Raw genomic sequence first — 19,035 nt, 5'->3', positions numbered from 1 at the left:
GGCCGAAAAACAAAAAGAAATCGGATTTCTCGGCTTGCTCGAGGTTCCGGCGATCATCACAGGCACGTGGCTGCATGGAAGCGGCATGTTCGTCCACGATGCGGTGGCGGCGGCGGCGGCGGCGGCGGCGGCGGCAACGTGGCGGGCGAACGCGGCCGTCGAGGATAGGACAATGGAACGGAATTGGCAGGCGTGTTGGCGCATTCCCGGAAAAAAAAAATGATAGGTAATGAATTTCCACCTTGTAATCTGCAGCATGTCCCGCTGGGTGGACGAGTGGACAAGCCTGACAGGGATGGGCCACATGCGCGCGCTCGACCCATGAAGGGCTAACAATCTTAACTTGGTGTACTTGTACTTTGTTTTATTAACCAGTAGAGCGCCAATAGTCTTAAACTCAAAGCATCTCCGTGTTGGAGGCCGATCCGTTCAAGGTTAGTTGCTTTATACCTGCCCCCTTGGCATCCCTCTATAAACCATCATGACTTGCCCAATTTTCCTCCAAGAAAGCGAGCAGACACCCTCTTGCCTGGGTAGTTGGTCCTCGTGGCAGCAGCATCCACTAAAAAAGAAAGGAAGAAAAAGAAAAAAAAAAAAGCCTTTTGCTGTGTTGCTGAAGAAGAAACGAGGCAGGCCCGAAAACTATGCTTGACGGGATCCTCTTTAGCGGAGTCTGCCCAGCCAAATTTTGCAGAGGCCGACGCCCTGATTGGCTGCGCTGGGTCCCAGCCACGATCGCGTCATCGTCCATGCTATAAAATGAGGCTTGCGAGGCTTGCCGCTTCCGCTTCCAGACTTTGTTTTGGAACAAGACGAGTTTAACATTCAAAATGCATTTTCCCCGTTTTGGAAGGGAAAAAAAGAAGGGTGACAAGCTTCCTTTGTTCCAACCTGTGCACCTTGTCTTTGGGAATCGCGTAGCATGTGTGTATTGTACTGGGTAGTAGTTGCCATGTTCAACGGGCCATGTTTCTCGGATGCGTCTTTCGTCTCAACTCCTCTCCTCCTCCACCACCACCACCACCACCACCACCGCACGTCGAACCCGTCTTTTTTTCCTAGAAGCAGCAACGTTGCTCGTGCTCTCCCATCATCCAAGTTCAGGGTGCGATGACACAATCGGCAAAGCGGATCCCCCAGGCCCCCGGCCCCCGGCCCATTATGCCCAGCTGAGCCTTGGGCCGGTCAAAGACGACTGATACCGGTATGGTGCAATTGCCAATAATGGGGATGATGCCTTTTTTCAACGGAGCCTCCGACTCGTGTCTACTGAAGTAGGTATGCCGGAGAAGGGGAAATACTGCCATGGCACGCAATCCCTTTAAGAGTGCTTCCTTTCCCACCACCCCGCTCTTCCAGGAAAACAACACTCGTTGGTCTCTCTCTCTCTCTCTCTTCATAGACTTGTTTCCCCCAAAACTGTTTTTTGAACCCTTGTCTCACCTCGCATCCTCTTTCCTGCCGTGGGGTGTGTGTCTTGGCCGTTGCGACCATGTCTGGCTCCAAGGACGATACGCCTTCGGGCACGCAAACGCCTCTCAAGGGCGCCAGCGACACTGATATCGGTGCCGTCGGCAACATTAGCGATGTCGAGAGTGGTGAGTTGATACCCGTCCGTCCCTTTTTTTTTTCTTCCTCTTTTTGAGTAGAACCAGCAAGGGAGGAAAAGAAGAAGGGGAAAAAAAAAAAGAAAAGCAGAGAAAAGAGAAAAGTCCTTTCCGCTGACAGACCTCCCATTCCCGCCAAAAAACAGCCCGTTTCCAAATCGCCCGCGACAACAAGCGCCAGCTCGGCGTCCCCTCGGCCGCCCTCCTCATCTTCAACCGCATCATCGGCACCGGCATCTTTGCCACGCCCGCCACCATCCTCTCCCTCTGCGGCTCCGTCGGCCTGACCCTCTTCGTCTGGGTCGTCGGCATGCTCATCGCCGCCGCCGGCACCGCCGTCTACATGGAGTTCGGCACCGGCATGCCGCGCAACGGCGGCGAGAAGAACTACCTCGAGTTCGTCTACCGCCGTCCCAAGTTCCTCACCACCTGCCTCTACACTGGCTACGTCATCCTCCTCGGCTGGGCCGCCGGCAACTCGGTCATCTTTGGCGAGTACATCCTGCACGCCGCCCGCGTCGAGGTCACCCGCTGGAACCAGCGCGGCATCGCCCTCGCCTGCCTCACCGCGGCCTTTCTCGTCCACGGCTGCGCCCTCAAGTGGGGCGTCCGTCTGCAGAACCTGCTCGGCGTCATCAAGATCCTCGTCATCGTCCTCATCATCGTCGCCCCGCTCGCCAACCTCAAAAAGGTCCGCGAGAACGACAGCTTCCGCGACTCCTTCAAGGGCACCAACTCGAGCGCCTACGGCATCGTCACCGCCCTCTACAACGTCATCTGGAGCTACGTCGGCTACAGCAACGCAAACTACGCCCTCAGCGAGACCAAGAACCCGACCCACACCCTCAAGCGCGCCGCCCCCCTCGCCATCGGCACAATCTCCGTCCTCTACATGCTCGCCAACGTCTCCTACTTTGCCGCCGTCTCCAAGGAGGAGATGCTCGAGTCCAAGCGCCTCGTCGCCGCCTCCCTCTTCCGCAACATGTACGGCGAGTCCGCCGAGCGCGCCCTCTCCGTCTTCGTCGCCCTCTCCGCCTTTGGCAACGTCCTCAGCGTCATCTTCTCCCAGGGCCGCCTCGTCCAGGAGCTCGGCCGCGAGGGCGTCCTGCCCTTTTCGCGCTTCTGGGCCAGCAACCGGCCCTTCAACGCGCCCCTCGCCGGCCTCTTCGAGCACTGGGCCATCACCACCATCACCATGCTCGCCCCCCCCTCGGGCGACGCCTACAACTTTGTCCTCAACCTCATCTCCTATCCGCTCGCCATCATCAACGCCTTTGTCGGCGCCGGTCTCGTCTACCTCTACCGCAACAAGGAGAAGCGCAACTGGAACCCGCCATTCAAGGCCACCATGCCCGTCGCCGCCTTCTTCTGCCTCAGCAACATCTACCTCGTCGTCGCGCCCTTCGTGCCCCCCTCGGCCGGCCAGAACGTCTACGAAAACTTGCCGTACTGGATCCACTGCGTCGTTGGTTTCGGTGTTATCGGCGCCGGCGGCGTCTACTGGCTGATCTGGACCAAGGCCCTGCCCAAGATTGGTCGCTACCAGCTTGTGCGCGAGACATACATGGATGATATCGATGGATGGGAGCGGACTCGCTTTGTCAAGAAGCCGCTCGGTACCCAAATCGAGTCTTCTGTGTCAGACCAACGTCTTTAAAGTTGCATAGCGTTTTTTGTCTATTTTTTTCTGCATCATAGATCATGAGTATATAATATTTACGACGTCATATAGTCGCCATCTCGTAAAGTATCAAATTTTGTGACGTGCCCGACTGATAAATTGCAAACTGCTGCGCCGGGTAGTAACCCAAAAAGTAAAATAGCACATCAAGAACCAAAATTCCCCAAGCATTGTTGCTCATCGCAACAGTAAATAAAAGAAAAAAAGTCCATATACAAACCAACACAAGTTCGCCGCCTCTTTATTCCCCCTCGTCACTATTATCATCTATTCCTCCTTCTTCTGTGCGCTTGTCGCTTCGCGCAGGCGCTCCGTCTTTCGGCGGTTGACCTTCATGTTGTTGATCTTGTGCGTAAACTCGCCACCCGGGTTATTCGCGATGCGTTTGATAAAGGTATCGACGAGCAGCGACTTGACCAGCTGCTTGGAGGAGCGCAGGCTCTCGCAGATGGCGGCCACGCGGCACCGGAAGCTCGCGTAGGACTCCTAGGCCCCATCCGCGCCGGACCAGTAGTCGATTATGACGATGCCTTGCTGGGCGTTCTGAGCGTATTCCTGAAGGCGTCGCCATTCCAACGTTAGCTGCTGACGCTGGGATAATCATGGTCAAGGTGTATGTAGGTAGAAAGGAAGCGGGGGTCCACCTACAAGCAAGCGCCAACACAGTTCCTCGACAACATAGTCGGAGAGCACTCTGCCTAGAACCTTTCTCTGCTGTTCCGCCCGCGAAGGAATCCTCTCCAGCAGGTCCGTCCTCCTCGGGTCGTCCTTCTCGAGCGCCATGGCCTCCTGCCAGAGGATCATGTTGTCTGCGCCGAGCGTCTTGGCCATCTCGCCGTAGTCGGTCCAATCCCAGATGGCATCAAACATGTCGCGGATATAAGTAATCTGCTCGGGGGGGTGCATGGGGAATGTTGCGTCCGTGGAAGGGTAGGTGCAGTGCTCGGGCGCCTTGGCGTACATGCGCATCGCCTGAGCATGGTTGGCGGCCGCAATTTCGGCCGACGGCAGGTGCTGACAGTAGACGCCTGTGCCGTCGGCGCTGATCAGACGATGGAGCATCTGCTGATGGTCTGTGATGGGCGTTTTCTTGCTGTTAACCTGCGGTTTGGTCATGCGTTTCTTGGGGCGGGAGGACCTGGCCCCGCCCGCGCCACCGTCAATGGTAGACGGGGAGGACGAGACCGAGGACAAGGGCCGCTTGCTCCGAACCGGTGAGGTGGGTGATGGGGGTGTAACGATAGGCATAGGGACGTGGATGTGAGCCGCGGAGAGACTGCCGCTCGGGGGGCTGTACTGAGGCGCGATGATGTTGTTTTGCGCGGCGTGACCGCGCGCGTACTTGGGGGAGGTCGGGCCTGGTATATACTCCTGCTTAAACACTTGTTGCTGTGTTTCTTGTGTTAGGCAAGGTGTTGTATTGGTGGAGAAGAGAGTCTGGATAGGCTGCTGCAGAGGATTGATTTGGTCTCTGGATGCAAATGTGTTAGCTGTGCTACAGCCCTGATAATCTGGTTGAATGCTTTCTGAACTTGCCTCTCAAATGAAGCTGACAGGTGGATTAGAGACTGCAGATATTGATCGCTGTGCTCATTGTCGGATTGACTGGTAAAGAGTGCATCGCCCAAACTATCTCTGCCGAACTCGTTATCATAGCGAAAGTTCGAGGCTGGCTTCTTGAGCTCAAAAGGCTCCGTGGAATGATAACCCATCGGGTGGCTGGCATGATAGACCGGTGGGACATGATCACCGCAAACTGAGAAGCAGATGGACTCTTCGTCCCAGGCAGAGCCCATGAATGCATCTAGGAAGTCACGGTGTGAGCACATGTCGTTGGGAACATCTGCTCCTCCAGCCATGTTGGAGGAGACCATGTTTGGTGAAGTAAGAGCCAAAGGATTTCACACCACAGAGAAGAAAGGCGAGGTTGGAAAAGTCAAATCGTAGAGAGAAGGTGAACTGAGCATGGAGAGCCTTTTCACTGCTATGGCTGTGCTAGCAAGCACTTTGTGGTCGAGTGTCGGAGCGAGAAGACAGTTATAGAAGGAGAGTAACTAGAAGGAGGGGGAGAGTAGGTGAGATGAAGAACGAGAAATCCAAGATATACTGGTGCAGATGAACCATTTTCGTAATATTACCAAGACACATCTAGTATGAGGTGAGTCGTGAAACTAGGCAACTTGTGAGTAGTGTTTGCGTTTGTGAGCGCTCACTGCGTGCTCAGTTACAAGGTGCAAACGCTGCTCTGCACGGTGGAGTCCTTTGTCGAGGCGCGGCTTGCCATAGTAGTGTCGGTATGCGAGAAGTGAGGATGGCGTGAATTTGAACTGTGTTCACCCTCCGGATATTTACAAGGACCAAGCGAGATTGCATTTGCACAGGTTGCTGGTTGAGCTGTTGAGTCGAGCGGCAGTAGTTGGCACAGTGAGGAACGAGCCATCGGATCAACACACCAACAGACCAACAATTTTGTACATGGACAAGTAGGTGTGTATCTCTAACTTGTCGTTTCACCGCGTTTATGTGTACATATTTCTCAGGCATAATAGTCTCGAGCGAATGAGACAAACGTCATTGCACGCAGTAAGCAGCGACATGGTCATCATACTTTGGGCTTCATCTAACATAACGCGCTCGACGGGTAATGAGAACAATTACGAAGACAATGAGGCTCAGGCAGTAAGGTTGCATGCATCGGTAGCGTCGATCCTGGCATGCGACGTGCATGTTGCGGTGGGCGCTGTTTGCCGCAACGCTGTAAGTACTTGGCGGTCCGTGGTGACCAAGGCCAGTTACCTACCGTGATCAGTCATTGTTGTAATAACAACCAGGCAGGTGAAGCGGTACAAAGCCGTTAACGATGGATAGCAGCGGCTACGAGAGGCTCAGAGCAACTCCAGATCGCTGTGTTAGCTGGCGTCGGACGAAGGCGCCAAGGCGTGGAGGAGATTGGGAACGGCTTGTGGCTGTCGCCTTTATTGGCAGAAACGTCGTTGGTGATGGAAACCGGTGCTTCTGGAACGCCAAGTAGCAGGGACGTTTGGGACCGGCCGACTGCCGCTGGGGGACCCCAGTCTCGTGTTTGGACCGAAGCGGGAGCCCTGCGGGCCTAGTTGTCGGAACAAAGGGAGAATGCTGGTTTATTGGTGGTGGTGTGGCGTTGGGTCGGAACGCGGGCTGGACTGCCTGGGCAAAAAAGTCACTAGGGAAGCCGGGAGCTTGTTGCGGAGAGGACGAGAAGAATGAAGTGGAAGAGAGATGTTGGCCTTGTACATTGCAGAGAAAGGAGACAAAGGGGCGGACTGGAATGATATGGGCGGCGTTCAATTGATGATACGGGTAGCTGGAGCGTGGTAGTTGAGCATGTACAGTTACAAACGGCGACATTCGAAGCTTGTTGTGAGAATTTATTATAACCAAATTATCTGTAACTACGGAGTACCAGGTAGCTAACTACCTTGCGGAGACACCCCACGCTGCTGTTGGATCGCAGTGGTCTCGTTGCCCGTTTTGACCAAGTATTGTCCAGTGGCGAGGCCGCTGAAATAAGAGTCGCTAATATACTGGTACTGCGGGGGAAAGCCCACTTGTATGGACAAAGCTTACTGCAGTCCTGGCCGCCTGGCCAGCCACGATTTCGTAGTTACGAACTTACGACGGAGAATGACCCAAGCGTGGGAGCAAAGGCAGCGACTGACGGAGCCAAGTTGAAAAGCGAGAGCGGAGAGACAAGAATCATCTAAAAGTGTGGCTGATATTCGCATGTCTCTGGGGTCCACGGAGCATCACGAGTGGCCAACGCGGATCCAGGACGAGTTCCGAACCAAAAACGGTAGGTTGCCACGTTAATTCAGACGACAGACGGTACCGGTTCCCACAACCTCTATCGGGCAAGTGAAAAACGTGCCTTGTAGGACAATGTCTTTGCCATCCGGAAGGGTCGGCTGCTGACGTGCAGAGTGTGGTTGCAGCGAGAGCCACCAGCCAAACATCACCCAGTGGCCGTGCGAGGAGAGGCTCAGTGTTGAGTGTCCAAGTACCCCAGGTGGGATTTTCGCACCGCTTGAGAATGTTTCCCCCAGTTGCCCATGATTATTGCCAACCGGTTTGCTTGGCAGGACCTGCGAGTAGGGCTAGTTGTCGGCATTGAGTTCGGAACTGGAGAGGACCTGGACGCGGGGCAAGCCACAAGCCACAAGCCAGTTTTCAGCCTCAGCCGCGACTCACTCGTTATGAGTCGCCAACCACCAACAGCGACTCCTTCACCCGCCCGCGCGCGGGGGAGAGTTTGGGCGCAAAGTTCGTCCCCTCTGACCTCCAATGATTCCCTCGAGTTCAACGCCGCCCGCCAGCTTCTCACCCCTCCCTCACCCCCAGAACCTTTGGGCCTTTTTAGTGCGCGCCACCAGATCCACATCCATCCCAGGCCCAAACCTCGAAACGCTAGAAACGGAACCAGACAATCACCGACGTCGCAGTGCTAAATAAGAAGACGATGACCTGCCCTTCTAAAGTCCCTTGACACGAGAGTCCGCCTTCATCCCTCCTTCTTCCACCTCTGCCGGCACAAAACTTCGAGGACGACGTCGCCTTTCCGTCCCGGGCACAATTTCCCTTTCACAATGGGCGTCGCCAACGAAAAGACGAGCAATGGCTCGCTCAACGACTCCTCCAACGATAACGCTGCCGTTCTCGAGACGGCGGTCGTTGACGAGGTCCCCGTTCCCGCGGGCACCACCGAGCGCCGCATCCTGACCAAAATTGACCTCCACGTCGTCCCGTTTCTCTGCATCATGTACTTGCTAGCTTTTCTGGGTATTTGCGCACCTCACTATACAAATGTTATCCTATGCGCGCGGCCTTTGCTTACTTGTCTTCCTTCTCCCCCGCAGATCGCGTCAACATTGCCAATGCCAAAGTTTTTGACCTCGCCAAAGACCTCAAGCTCGAGGAGCCTGGCAACCCGGACAGCACAAAGTATAACACGGCTCTCGTCATCTTCTTCGTCCCCTATTGCCTCTTGGAAATTCCTTCCAATATCCTGCTCAAAAAATTCAAGCCCCATGTCTGGCTCTCCATCAACATGCTGCTCTTTGGCTTCACCACCATCATGCAAGGCCTGGTCACCAACTACAGTGGCCTGCTAGCCACGCGCTTCTTTCTCGGCGTTTTCGAGACGGGCATGTTTCCAGGAGGTGAGCATTCACTCCGCATCCAAATAGAAAGCTGCAATGCACTTTCATACTAACTTGTTCTCAGCCTTTTACCTGATCGGCATGTGGTACAAGCGCTCCGAAGCCCAGAAGCGGTACTCCTTCTTCTTCAACAGCACAACCCTCGCCGGCGCTTTTGGCGGTCTCCTTGCCGCCGCGATTGGCAAAATGGACGGCTTGCGCGGCTACAAAGGCTGGCGCTGGATCTTCATTCTCGAAGGTGCCCTCACCGTCTTTGTCAGTTTCTTCATATACTTCCTATTGCCCGACTTTCCCGAAGACGTCAAGTGGCTGTCGGAAGAGGAGCGCACCTATGTCAAGGCTCGTCTGGCCGCTGACCAGGGCAACCACGCAATCGAGCGCCCCATCAAGCTGCGTGACATACTCGCCGTACTAAAGGACCCCAAGGTCATCGCTGGCGGCTTCGCCTACTTTGGCATCATCGTCCCCGCCTACGGCTACGCCTACTTCGCCCCGGGTATCCTGCAAACTTTCCACTACGGCAAGATTGAGACCCAGCTGCGCAGCGTACCGCCTTGGGCTGTGGCTTTTGCATTCTCCATGGCTATTGCCTACGTCTCGGATCGTATCCGTCACCGCCTTACCTTTGCCATCGTGTCTATTTCTGTTGCCATTGCCGGCTTCGCGATCCTCCTGGCCGTGCACAACCACACCAACGTGCAGTATGCCGCGCTATTCCTGGTCGCGAGCGGCGCTTACACCGCCATGCCCATCATCGTCTGCTGGTTCAACATGAATCTTGGCGGCCACCACCGCCGCGCTATCGGAAGTGCCTGGCAGGTCGGGTTTGGCAATCTCGGCGGCATCATCGCCGTCTACGTCTTCCTCCAGCGCGACTCACCTCGCTTCATCCCTGGATACAGCGTCTGTCTCGCCTGGTTCGTACTCTCGGCCACGGCGTGCTGCATCTACGGCTACATGTGTTGGAGTGCCAACAAGAAGCGCGACCAGCTGCCGCCCAATGCTGGCGCCGCGCTGACGCAGGAGGAAAAGGATGATCTCGGTGACAACGCTCCCGACTATCGCTACCTGTTGTAATGGAGCACGTGCTATTGGACATGAAGAATGAGTTTAAGGACTTTGAATTTTTCTTTGGCGTCGGCTCTCTGCTCGACGTTGTATCTACGCGAACTCAAAAATGCTCGGCCATTTCCTGTTTTTATATACCCATGTACAAAGCCAGTAATGTTACGATGCCTCGTCTTCACTGTCGTTTGGAATCATGCAGATTCCTGCTATTCGATCTAACAGAAGCAAGGCCAGAAAGCGATCAATTAAAAAGACAGTACCTTGTTAAAGATGGTTAAATCGGTGGAGCAAGTGAAGCGTACCCCGTAAATCAAGCCTGTGGATGATGCTCCGCCTAGGGGTCCGTTATTGCCTCCGGTGCCGGCACTTGACGTTGGCGACCAGCTTGCCAACTCGGAGGACTGGCAGCTCCGAAATTACTTTCATTGTTCACTGCCGCTTTTACTCTGAACCGACACAGAAAGTTAGAAGGATGAACAACGCATAGTCTATGCCCTCTCCGATGCCAGGTGCCGGCGTTCAACGCCCCTTGGCTTGGTTTTCGTTCTGCCAGGCCCCGCACGCACCGAAACGGCGCCGCCTTCATCTCGTGGCAGGCCGGCAGGCCGGTGACGCCGTGCAGCGCTCTGGCAAGCCGGTGGAAGCACGCGTCCCTGGCCACGCCCGCAATGCCTTCAGTAATTTAGGCCAGGCATGCGCGTGTAATTCTGAATTCTAGGGTATCGGGAATTTCCTGATTCAGACGAGTCAAATATGCTCGTGGCGGCTTACAGAACCCTACGGGCTATTTCTATCTATTTTTTAAACTCATTTCGTGAGATGTCTCGTGCACTGCCTACGGTGGGTGAACATGAATTTTTGAGCCCTTTTTCTCACCCCGTTGTGCGATCTCGGAGCATGTTGCCAAGTACAACCCGTACGACTGATGTGCGACGTTCTTGAAGATGAATCCAAGAGTGGGTGCTCTGCAAGTCTGCCCGTGAAATGTTGCCTGTTCGCTTGTAACATGTGAACAGCTTGCGTCAAGAATCGCAGAGCAAGCGATAAGAAGAGGCGACGCTTGACTGGTCAATTCGGAAGACCGTCATGCGCTATACAGAATAATGGATAAAGACGTGAAAATCAATCATACGATAGACTTGAACTGGCGCCGTGTGCATCTTTATGGAGTGGACTCTAGGCCTAGCTTCTCGTACCGACCCTTGAACTCGGCAAACAGCTTATTCAGACCCGCCAGATTCAACGGGTCCCTATCGCCCTCTTGCTCCATCCAGCAAAGCATGTTGTGAATGTCAAAGGCGATGGCCAGCATGTATCCCAGCTGCGCCTCGCGATATACCTGTGCGCCGGTATCCGCGTCGCCCGTGCGCGCGTTCCACTGCGCAGCATAGACGTCGCAGAAGTGCCGCTCCTCCGTCTCGAGATACGGCCGGCAGCGGGCAATCTTGCTCTCGGCGTCGAACCACCTGAACAGCTTCTGCATAAAGTGGCCGCCAATGTCAAAGGCGCGGTAGTTGTAAAACACAAACTCAAAGTCAATGAGCGCAATCCTGCTCTCGTCGGCCACCGCCGGGCTGTTCTTGACGAGAATGTTCATGGACTGGATGTCGTGGATGCACCAGCCCGTCTTGGCGGCCAGAGACCGGAGCGCGGCGACGACGACGGCGCAGCGCGCCGCGAGGTCGTAGTCGACGAGGTCGTCAATGGGCACGCCGCCGTCGTGGGACAGCCTCTTGAGCTTGTCTAGCCCGTGGTATGTCCGGAGACCTCGACCAATGGCCGCGTAGTAGCTCGCCACAGGCTTTTTGGGCAGCCCGATCTGGGTGGTGTGAAACGTGGCGAGGCCACGGGCCAGGTCGGCGCGGAGAGCCTCTTGCTCCACGTCCTCGGGCTCCAGGTTCCTGGCGTCGAGGAACTCGTCGATCCGGCCGCGGACGCCATCCTGCGTCTGGAACAAGCCATAGACGCGGGGGCCCAGCCCGGATCGGCCGTACTCGTACGTGAAGAGAGCCTCCTCCTCTTTACTCGGCACAAGATGCCGAAATGCTTCAAAGTCGGAGCCGCTCGCGCGGTGAAACTTGATAAAGAGCTTCGTGGGCTCAGCGGTCGGGCCGTCGTCGTCTGGCGCCGACCGCTCAACGACGCAGCTGGGGTTGGTGAACGAGGTGCTGTATGTGACGGTCACTGTCTCTGGGTCTTGCTTCGGCCATTCCTTTGTAAGAAAAGTGGCAATGATATCCCTGGCGATTTTCTGCGTCGGAATCTGGTCTCTTGGAAGAGCGAATGGGAGCTTTGTCATCGACACCATTTTGTGAACCGTTATAAACTACGTGATTCACCTGCTATGTTCTCAAATGTTTCAAAGATGCAATCACGCAGAGACTTGACTGAATTCACTCAAAGCACACATCTCAAAGGAACACGGCGTGTGACTCAGATAATTAGTGCAGGTATTTCTGGGTCTCGGGAGCAGAAGTACCACCACGGGGCCGTAGACATTTTGAACATTCATGGCAGCCTTTCCGATGTATCGTGAGACTCCTTTGCAAAATGATGAATGTTCTAAATGCAGCCCGTCCGACTTCCGCTTTTGCATTGTCTTGTATTCACTGCTCAATCAGCTACTTGTGTAAAGGTACCTACTTGGCAGTAACTTCAACAGGAAGGTGGCGTATGCAGCCGTCACGTTGCTGGCAAGTAATGCGATCGAACACGCCCGAGTTTTGATCTTGCAGTGCCTATATAGATACCCACACACGAAGAAATCCAGACGCAGACAAAAGATGAAAAAATTGCATGTCTCACTTGTTAAGCTCTTCGCTTGTGTAAAAACCACGCCCTACACGTAACATTCAGTTGCCCCGCTACGCCCTTTGACCCCACGCCGGCCGGCATCGCAACCGGTGCCACTTCCAACACTTCCAGCACTTGCAGCAATTCTGTCCTGACATCCATTGGCATACAAATAGAGTCGTCTGTTCTCTCACACTGGGCCAATTCTCCGAGAAACCTCAATCACTTCTAAAAGCCGAGCAACGTTTCTCATCATGTCCGACGGTGTCATTCGTCATGCTCGCGAGGAGGGTACGTCTGGTGCCAACCCCGCGGAGGGGACTGGGCGACGTCTCTAACACGCTGATGATACTCGCAGATGTCCCCATCATCCTCGACCTGATCCAAGCCCTCGCCGACTACGAAAAGGAATCCGACGCCAACAAGGCCACCGTCGAGACCCTGACCAACACCATTGCGTTTGCGCCCGCGGGCGCCCCGTCCGACCCCAACACCACGGCGTACGTGCCCAACACAGAGGCCACCTCGGCCAGCAAGCCCGCGCGCTGCCTGCTGCTCTCCAACCCCGAGGGCGAGACGGTCGCCATGGCGCTGTACTTTTACAACTACAGCACGTGGCGCGCCACCCCGGGCATCTACCTCGAGGACCTGTTCGTGCAGCCGTCGCAGCGCGGCCGCGGCTACGGCAAGGCCCTGCTGGTGCAGCTCGCCAAGGAGGTCGTGGCCTTTGGCGGCGCGCGGCTCGAGTGGTCGGTGCTCAAGTGGAACGAGCCGAGCATCAAGTTTTACGAAAAGATTGGTGCCAAGGGCATGCATGAGTGGATGACGATGCGTGTCACGGACGACGGCCTGACCAAGCTAGCGGGCCTACTGGATTGAGAGACAGTGTATCAAAAGTTTTCCGTCATTAGTTGGACTCCGGTATATGCAATATAATAAAATGCAAAATGTACAAAACACTCTTCGCCATAGTCGATACTATGAGGCGGACTCTTTCAAAGGCTGGCCGTTGACGTCAACACCATCAAAGATGGACCGCTGCTGCGGTGTGGCATCTCGGAGACTGGGGAAGTCTCCGAATATAAACTTATACTGCAGTGTCCGCGGATCCTGTTCCATCTTGGGTGTAAGCATCCACGTGCGGGTATATGCACGTCGGAACCATCGCGATGAAAGGCCGTTGTCCGAGCGTGAGCGGCCATACGGGCCGGGATTCTGCTGGCCGGATCGGGCTATGCGCTTCCCTCCGCGATTTCTCTCCACCGCAGCCGCCGTGTGAGATGCATAACGCATGAGTGCAGCGGCTTCACCGTCCGCTGGCTGTTCCGCAGCATCTACCACAGGTGCCCTTCGAGCCGGTATCTGCCACTCGCCTGATTCTTGCGCACCACGGCTGAGCTGTCCCAACAACTCCCACTCTCCTTTTCCCAGAGGTGGCTGCATCTTGTCCGCGCTGCGCCTCCACCAGCGTGCTTTCTTAGCATTGACGACGCACTCGGCCGGCGGGTTGCCCCAGATGTTCTCTTTGGGTACATCAACGTTTGGGTTCGTTGTCTTGATCGGCGATCCAAGTAGGTGGGCCGAGGGCCTCGCTTCGTTTTGGCGCTGGCGCTGCGATGACAGCAGCCGCAGGAGCTTCGGTTGATCCCACTTTAAGAAGAAGCGGTTCTTACGGTTGCCTATCGGTCTCTTTTCCTTTGGGCCGTCGCTTGGCGATTTATCGGCAGCATTCGTGGTTGCGGCGGTTTTGCTCGTCAGGGCTTCCAGCGTCTTGGAGTCCTGCACACCCTGTGGCACGACAAACTCGCTCATCAATTGCCGCCGACGCGTGCCGGTCCGGCCAAATGCTTTAGAGATGAGCCCCTCCATGCACCTTCGGTCGCCTGCGTTGGCAGCAGACAGAGTGCGCAGCACCCTTTGCGCTCGCTCCCAGTGTGGTTTCGCCCGGGGATCATATTTGCGATGCTGGTGGAATCGGGTCTGTATTAGGGACTGGATGGTCGGCCGGACGGCGGGAGGGAGGTACGAGCATTCGCGCAGCAGCCGACGGTAGATGGAAAGGGCCTTTTCCGGCGTCACCGCGGCTGGATGTGATGTGTGCATGGTTTGTAGCGGGTGAAGGGGTCGATGTGGCTGCTGCTAGGAGTGATGCTTCCAGTAAAGCTCTTTTTTCCCTAGCTTGTTCGGTAGCGTGTGGAGTAGTTCAAGAACAGGTGCTACGCTAGCCAACAACCAACTGCGACGAGAATTTGACTGACTACAAAAATGATGATAAGGGGGCATGGGCGAGTGTGCTTTAGGTTTTTCTAGCTGTGATTTAGTCGGAGTTGTAATGATCAATGATTACGGAGTCGCCCGGAATGGGCTGGCCATCGCAATGATAGACCGTTGCTCTCTACTGACAAGACGTGTACGTCAAGGCATAAACGGAGCCTATTGCAATCATAAATTGAAATACGTGTTGCCTGTAGACGCATCCCGGGGGTTAACATTGCAGGGCAAGAGGCAGGGGCGGCTCCGTCTGCAGGTGCCTGTGTCAGCCCATCACCATACATGTGCACTGGCTCGCCGACAAGGCTCAACTCCTGCCGCTAGATCCACAGAATGCCAGAGCTAGCCACCAACTGGCGGGCGGATGGGTAATGATGAACCAGATGGTGAAGCTTTGGTTTTAGTGCCGAGTAAGAGGAGGGTATAGATGGGCGTGAACTGGTCATCCGGAGTAGTGTCGAGGGCAGAGTGAAACCACTTAAGGGTGCCCCACATGGAAGGCACGTCTACGCGGTCTTACGCGACACGGCCAGACACGACCAGACACGAAATCACGAAACCGACACGCTTTCTGTGCTGCAATCAATTAACAGCCCTTGGCAACCTCCATTCCGCGCAGCAACTGTGACAAGCTTTGGTGTGTAGGTACCTCCTACCTTCCTACCTTGGTAGGCAGGGAAGTACCGATTAAGCGAATGTTACCGTTGTACGGAGTATTTGGCATTCGAAAGCCTGGACCTAGGAAGATAATTCTCTGCGATGCCCACAGAGGCCACAATAGGCTTTTTGCTTTCTTTCTCTTTGGCGCCGGTTTTCAGTTCATTCTCTATTAGCAAATCATTAGAGCTAAAAAGATTGAGCACAGCGTACTCGTGCCCTGCAAACACTACTAACCTACCTACCTCCTACTGCTTGCGCCACGGGCTTGGTGCTTGCTCTAGCGCTCCGCCAACGCAGACCTCTTACAGGGCATCACCCGCTGAAGCCCCTCTCTCACTCCCTCGGTACAGAGGTACCGACTACATCCTTTTACCCTTAACCAGCTCGTTTACCCGCCCACTTTGGCCTCATTTTCAATCCTGCAGTACTCGCCTTGTCAACTCGTACATTATCGCAGCGAAGCCGGATCCCATTTTTTAACACAAGAGCGCTTCACGCGCCCGAGAATAGTATTGTCTACAACCTCTCCATCATACTGGTACTCGGTCTCTGCGACACGCATCGCGCGTACATTCAGCTGTATGCGGCATCACCAACGTATCTTGTCTGTATAGCTGCTGCCCACCATGCCGTCCGCTTCGCAATCCTCGCAGCAATCCTTCACAATGAGCCAGCAGTCGCAGCAGGGGCGCCCCAATGCCTCTTTTCACCGCAGCTTCCCCGTCAACCCCGAAGGTCCTCAAATCTACTCGGTAAGTACCAGGGCGGAACTAGCCGGGTTGTCGTTCCCCCAAAGCGTCCCGTTGCTAATGCACAGATACTCAGGCGTCCTACTCGGGAGTCGATGTCTACGAAATGGAAGTCAACAACATCGCCGTTATGCGACGACGCCACGACTCTTGTCTGAATGCCACCCAGATTCTCAAGGTCGCCGGTGTCGACAAGGGCAAGCGAACAAAGATTCTCGAAAAGGAAATCCAGACTGGGGAGCACGAAAAGGTGCAAGGCGGATATGGAAAATACCAAGGCACATGGATCAAATTCGAGCGTGGCGTTGAAGTGTGCCGTCAATATGGTGTCGAGGAACTGCTCCGCCCCTTGCTGACCTACGATATGGGCCAGGACGGCGGCGTCGCTGGTCAGGGTGATTTCAATACGCCTACTAAGGAGCAAGCCATGGCCGCCCAAAGGAAGCGCATGTATAATTCAAACGCTGAGGGCAGGCCTAATGGCGTCAACGGCACATTCTTCAAGAATATTTCGAGTACTGCTTCGCACGCCGTCGCCGCAATCAGCAAGGCGCGATTCGACTCACCAAACCCGCGCAGTCGCAACGGTCCAACCCATGCGCCCAGCTTCAGCAGACAGCCCTCAATCCAGAACGGTGATGAGTTCCCTGGAAATTCGCAACAGAGCTTTGCTTCGGAATACAGCCAACATGTCGACTCAGCCTACTCTACACAGCAAGCCAACGGTATTCCTCCGATGCCTGAAGCTGAACCACCACGAAAGCGCCAACGTGTGAACATGACTCCGAATGATAGCTTCAGTGGCTATGGTCAGAATATGGACGCTTATGCTAATGCCTTCCCCGGATCTCCAACCGAGCCGAACGAGTCTTTCATGTACCCGCAGAGCGCTGTCCAAGATCGATCACCTATCGAAGAGGCCAGCGGCTCCCAGGCACCGCTGCCATATGAGATGTCTCCTGACGCCGAGATGAAGCGGAATATGCTCATGGGTCTTTTCATGGACTCGTCGACTGCTGATTCCTCAAAATACGACATGCTTCGCACTTTGACCCAAAGTGAGCTTGACATGCCTATCGACCCCCAGAGCCATACTGCCCTCCACTGGGCTGCTACTCTTTCACGTATGCCACTTCTGCGGGCCTTGATTGCCGCTGGCGCTTCTCCGTATCGGGTTAACGGCTCAGGCGAAACCCCGCTCATACGTGCTTGTGTTGTAACCAATTCCATGGACCACGGATCGTTCCCAGATCTGCTCGAGGTACTGGGCGGGACCATCGAGGCAAGAGATCACAAAGGCCGTACTGTGCTGCATCACATTGCCGTCACAAGCGCAGTGAAGGGCCGGAATGCTGCCAGCCGCTACTACCTAGAAAGCCTCCTCGAATGGGTTGTACGTCAAGGAAGCGTGCCTAGTAGCCAGAATGTTGGTGTCAATGGAGTCGCACCCAACGGTGCTCAGGTTACCATCCCCAAGATGGGCATTGCTCGATTCATGACTGAAATTGTTAATGCCCAAGATAGCTGCGGCGACACTGCTTTAAATATCGCTGCCAGAATCGGTAACAAGAGTATTGTTTCCCAGCTCCTGGAAGTCGGTGCAGATCCCAATATTGCCAACCGCGTTGGCCTTCGGCCAGTGGACTTTGGCATTGGTGTCGAGAACGTTGAAGAGAAGCAAAATGGGGAGGCCACCTCCGAGAAGCCTAGTGCTCCTGGCTCGAGCCAAAAGATGCGCGAGAGTAGCGATGAGATCATTGCTTCCATCACTCACCTGTTGGGTGAAACCAGCTCCGCGTTCCAGCAAGAAATGAAAACGAAGCAAGTCAGCCTAGACTCGCTACACACGACGCTGCGCAAAACTTCCACGCAGCTCGGCGATGCGCGTCGTAAGATTGAGCAACTTACAGCGTCGGTAGCCAAGCAACAGCTCGCCCGTCGAAAAGTCTCCAATCTGGCGCATGCTCGCGAGGACGAGCAGTCGCGCTTGATGAATGAGCAATCACGCTCAGGACAATCAAACCCGTCCTCGTCGTGGGAGACAGAGTTGGGCGCGATGCTCGAGGCAGCTGAGGAGCACACTACCGCTGGCGGCTTCGGTGCTGAGGGTATGCTGCCGTCTGCTGCCGTTCTCAAAGCTCGCATCCGTGCCATAGAGGCCCGCCGCGATGTCACCCGCAAGATGGTTCAGGCCCTCCAGGGCCGCAGCCGGGATGTCGAGGTCAAGTACCGTCGTGTCGTCGCCCTGTGCACCAGCACCCCTGAAGATAATGTCGATGCCGTCATTGATAACCTGCTCAAAGCCGTCCAAAGCGAACGCGAGGAGCTGGAAATTGACCGCGTGAGGCGCTTCCTAGGCGGCGTCGAGGGTGTCGTGCATTAGTAGTGCGCGCTGCTCCTCTCAGCCGCCATGATTCTCGCCGACTCTCGGCATCTGTACATCTATTCTTCTCTTCCTGTTATTCCCCACTGTCGTTATACGAGGGTGTGGTGGTAATTTTGATGCATACTCTTCGAAGGACTTTCATTCTATTGGTCACGGGCTTTTGGAGACGGCGCTCATCGGGACATGCTTATTGGCGGGCGGTTATATCGTTGGCGATTCTTTTTTTTTTCGAGCTGCTTCTTGTGGGCCTTGCTTGTGTTTTGCAAAGTGAAGCGAAAAGCCGAGCTGTTTTACTAATCTCTCTGGAGTCTGTTGGGGACATTGTTACGGCCGCAGGATCAACTGCGTTGTTTTTCCCATTTGCGCAGTTGATTTGCTGCACTTTATTCTTTTGGCATTCCATCATGATAGTAATGCATATTTGTATTTGAATCATAGTTTTGCTTCGTAGTTTTGATAGTGTATTCAAAGTGTCTCATCTGCTACTTGATGTTGTCTCTGTTAAGATGCAATCAGTCTGTAGATGGTAAATGCAATTGAAATAATATTCAAAAGACAAAGAAAATTTGCATCTTTGGTCTTTTAGACATACTTTGCCGCACACACGCCATAAACGCCCCCGCAA

The 19,035-nt window shown here is 54.9% G+C and overlaps 7 protein-coding genes across 7 annotated transcripts; 4 read left to right on the top strand and 3 right to left on the bottom strand.

The window, feature by feature from the left end:
- Positions 1-1,492: 1,492 nt before the first annotated feature.
- Positions 1,493-3,264, top strand: V2A60_006757 (amino acid/polyamine transporter I; the record flags this gene model as incomplete). Its single annotated transcript, XM_083258049.1, has 2 exons — positions 1,493-1,598; positions 1,754-3,264. The coding sequence occupies 2 exons, from the start codon at positions 1,493-1,495 to the stop codon at positions 3,262-3,264; spliced, it is 1,617 nt and encodes a 538-aa protein (XP_083114175.1).
- Positions 3,265-3,555: 291 nt separating this feature from the next.
- Positions 3,556-5,147, bottom strand: V2A60_006756 (uncharacterized protein; the record flags this gene model as incomplete). Its single annotated transcript, XM_083258048.1, has 3 exons — positions 3,556-3,774; positions 3,937-4,759; positions 4,843-5,147. 3 exons carry the CDS (start codon positions 5,145-5,147, stop codon positions 3,556-3,558), a joined length of 1,347 nt encoding a protein of 448 aa, XP_083114174.1.
- Positions 5,148-7,910: 2,763 nt separating this feature from the next.
- Positions 7,911-9,560, top strand: V2A60_006755 (major facilitator superfamily domain-containing protein; the record flags this gene model as incomplete). The annotated part of the gene is made up of 3 exons (XM_083258047.1): positions 7,911-8,103; positions 8,181-8,483; positions 8,548-9,560. 3 exons carry the CDS (start codon positions 7,911-7,913, stop codon positions 9,558-9,560), a joined length of 1,509 nt encoding a protein of 502 aa, XP_083114173.1.
- Positions 9,561-10,713: 1,153 nt separating this feature from the next.
- Positions 10,714-11,859, bottom strand: V2A60_006754 (uncharacterized protein; the record flags this gene model as incomplete). The annotated part of the gene is made up of 1 exon (XM_083258046.1): positions 10,714-11,859. The coding sequence occupies one exon, from the start codon at positions 11,857-11,859 to the stop codon at positions 10,714-10,716; it is 1,146 nt and encodes a 381-aa protein (XP_083114172.1).
- A 739-nt stretch (positions 11,860-12,598) lies between these two features.
- Positions 12,599-13,223, top strand: V2A60_006753 (acyl-CoA N-acyltransferase; the record flags this gene model as incomplete). The annotated part of the gene is made up of 2 exons (XM_083258045.1): positions 12,599-12,635; positions 12,703-13,223. 2 exons carry the CDS (start codon positions 12,599-12,601, stop codon positions 13,221-13,223), a joined length of 558 nt encoding a protein of 185 aa, XP_083114171.1.
- A 99-nt stretch (positions 13,224-13,322) lies between these two features.
- Positions 13,323-14,447, bottom strand: V2A60_006752 (uncharacterized protein; the record flags this gene model as incomplete). Its single annotated transcript, XM_083258044.1, has 1 exon — positions 13,323-14,447. The coding sequence occupies one exon, from the start codon at positions 14,445-14,447 to the stop codon at positions 13,323-13,325; it is 1,125 nt and encodes a 374-aa protein (XP_083114170.1).
- Positions 14,448-15,901: 1,454 nt separating this feature from the next.
- On the top strand, positions 15,902-18,407 carry V2A60_006751 (MBP1 family protein; the record flags this gene model as incomplete). The annotated part of the gene is made up of 2 exons (XM_083258043.1): positions 15,902-16,027; positions 16,101-18,407. The coding sequence occupies 2 exons, from the start codon at positions 15,902-15,904 to the stop codon at positions 18,405-18,407; spliced, it is 2,433 nt and encodes an 810-aa protein (XP_083114169.1).
- Positions 18,408-19,035: the final 628 nt, after the last annotated feature.

This window comes from Cordyceps javanica, chromosome 4, assembly GCF_051103115.1.
Source record: "Cordyceps javanica chromosome 4, complete sequence".
Taxonomy (NCBI): domain Eukaryota; kingdom Fungi; phylum Ascomycota; class Sordariomycetes; order Hypocreales; family Cordycipitaceae; genus Cordyceps; species Cordyceps javanica.
The sequence above is the reverse complement of the archived record's forward strand: the minus strand, read 5'-3'. Positions and strand labels throughout refer to the sequence as shown.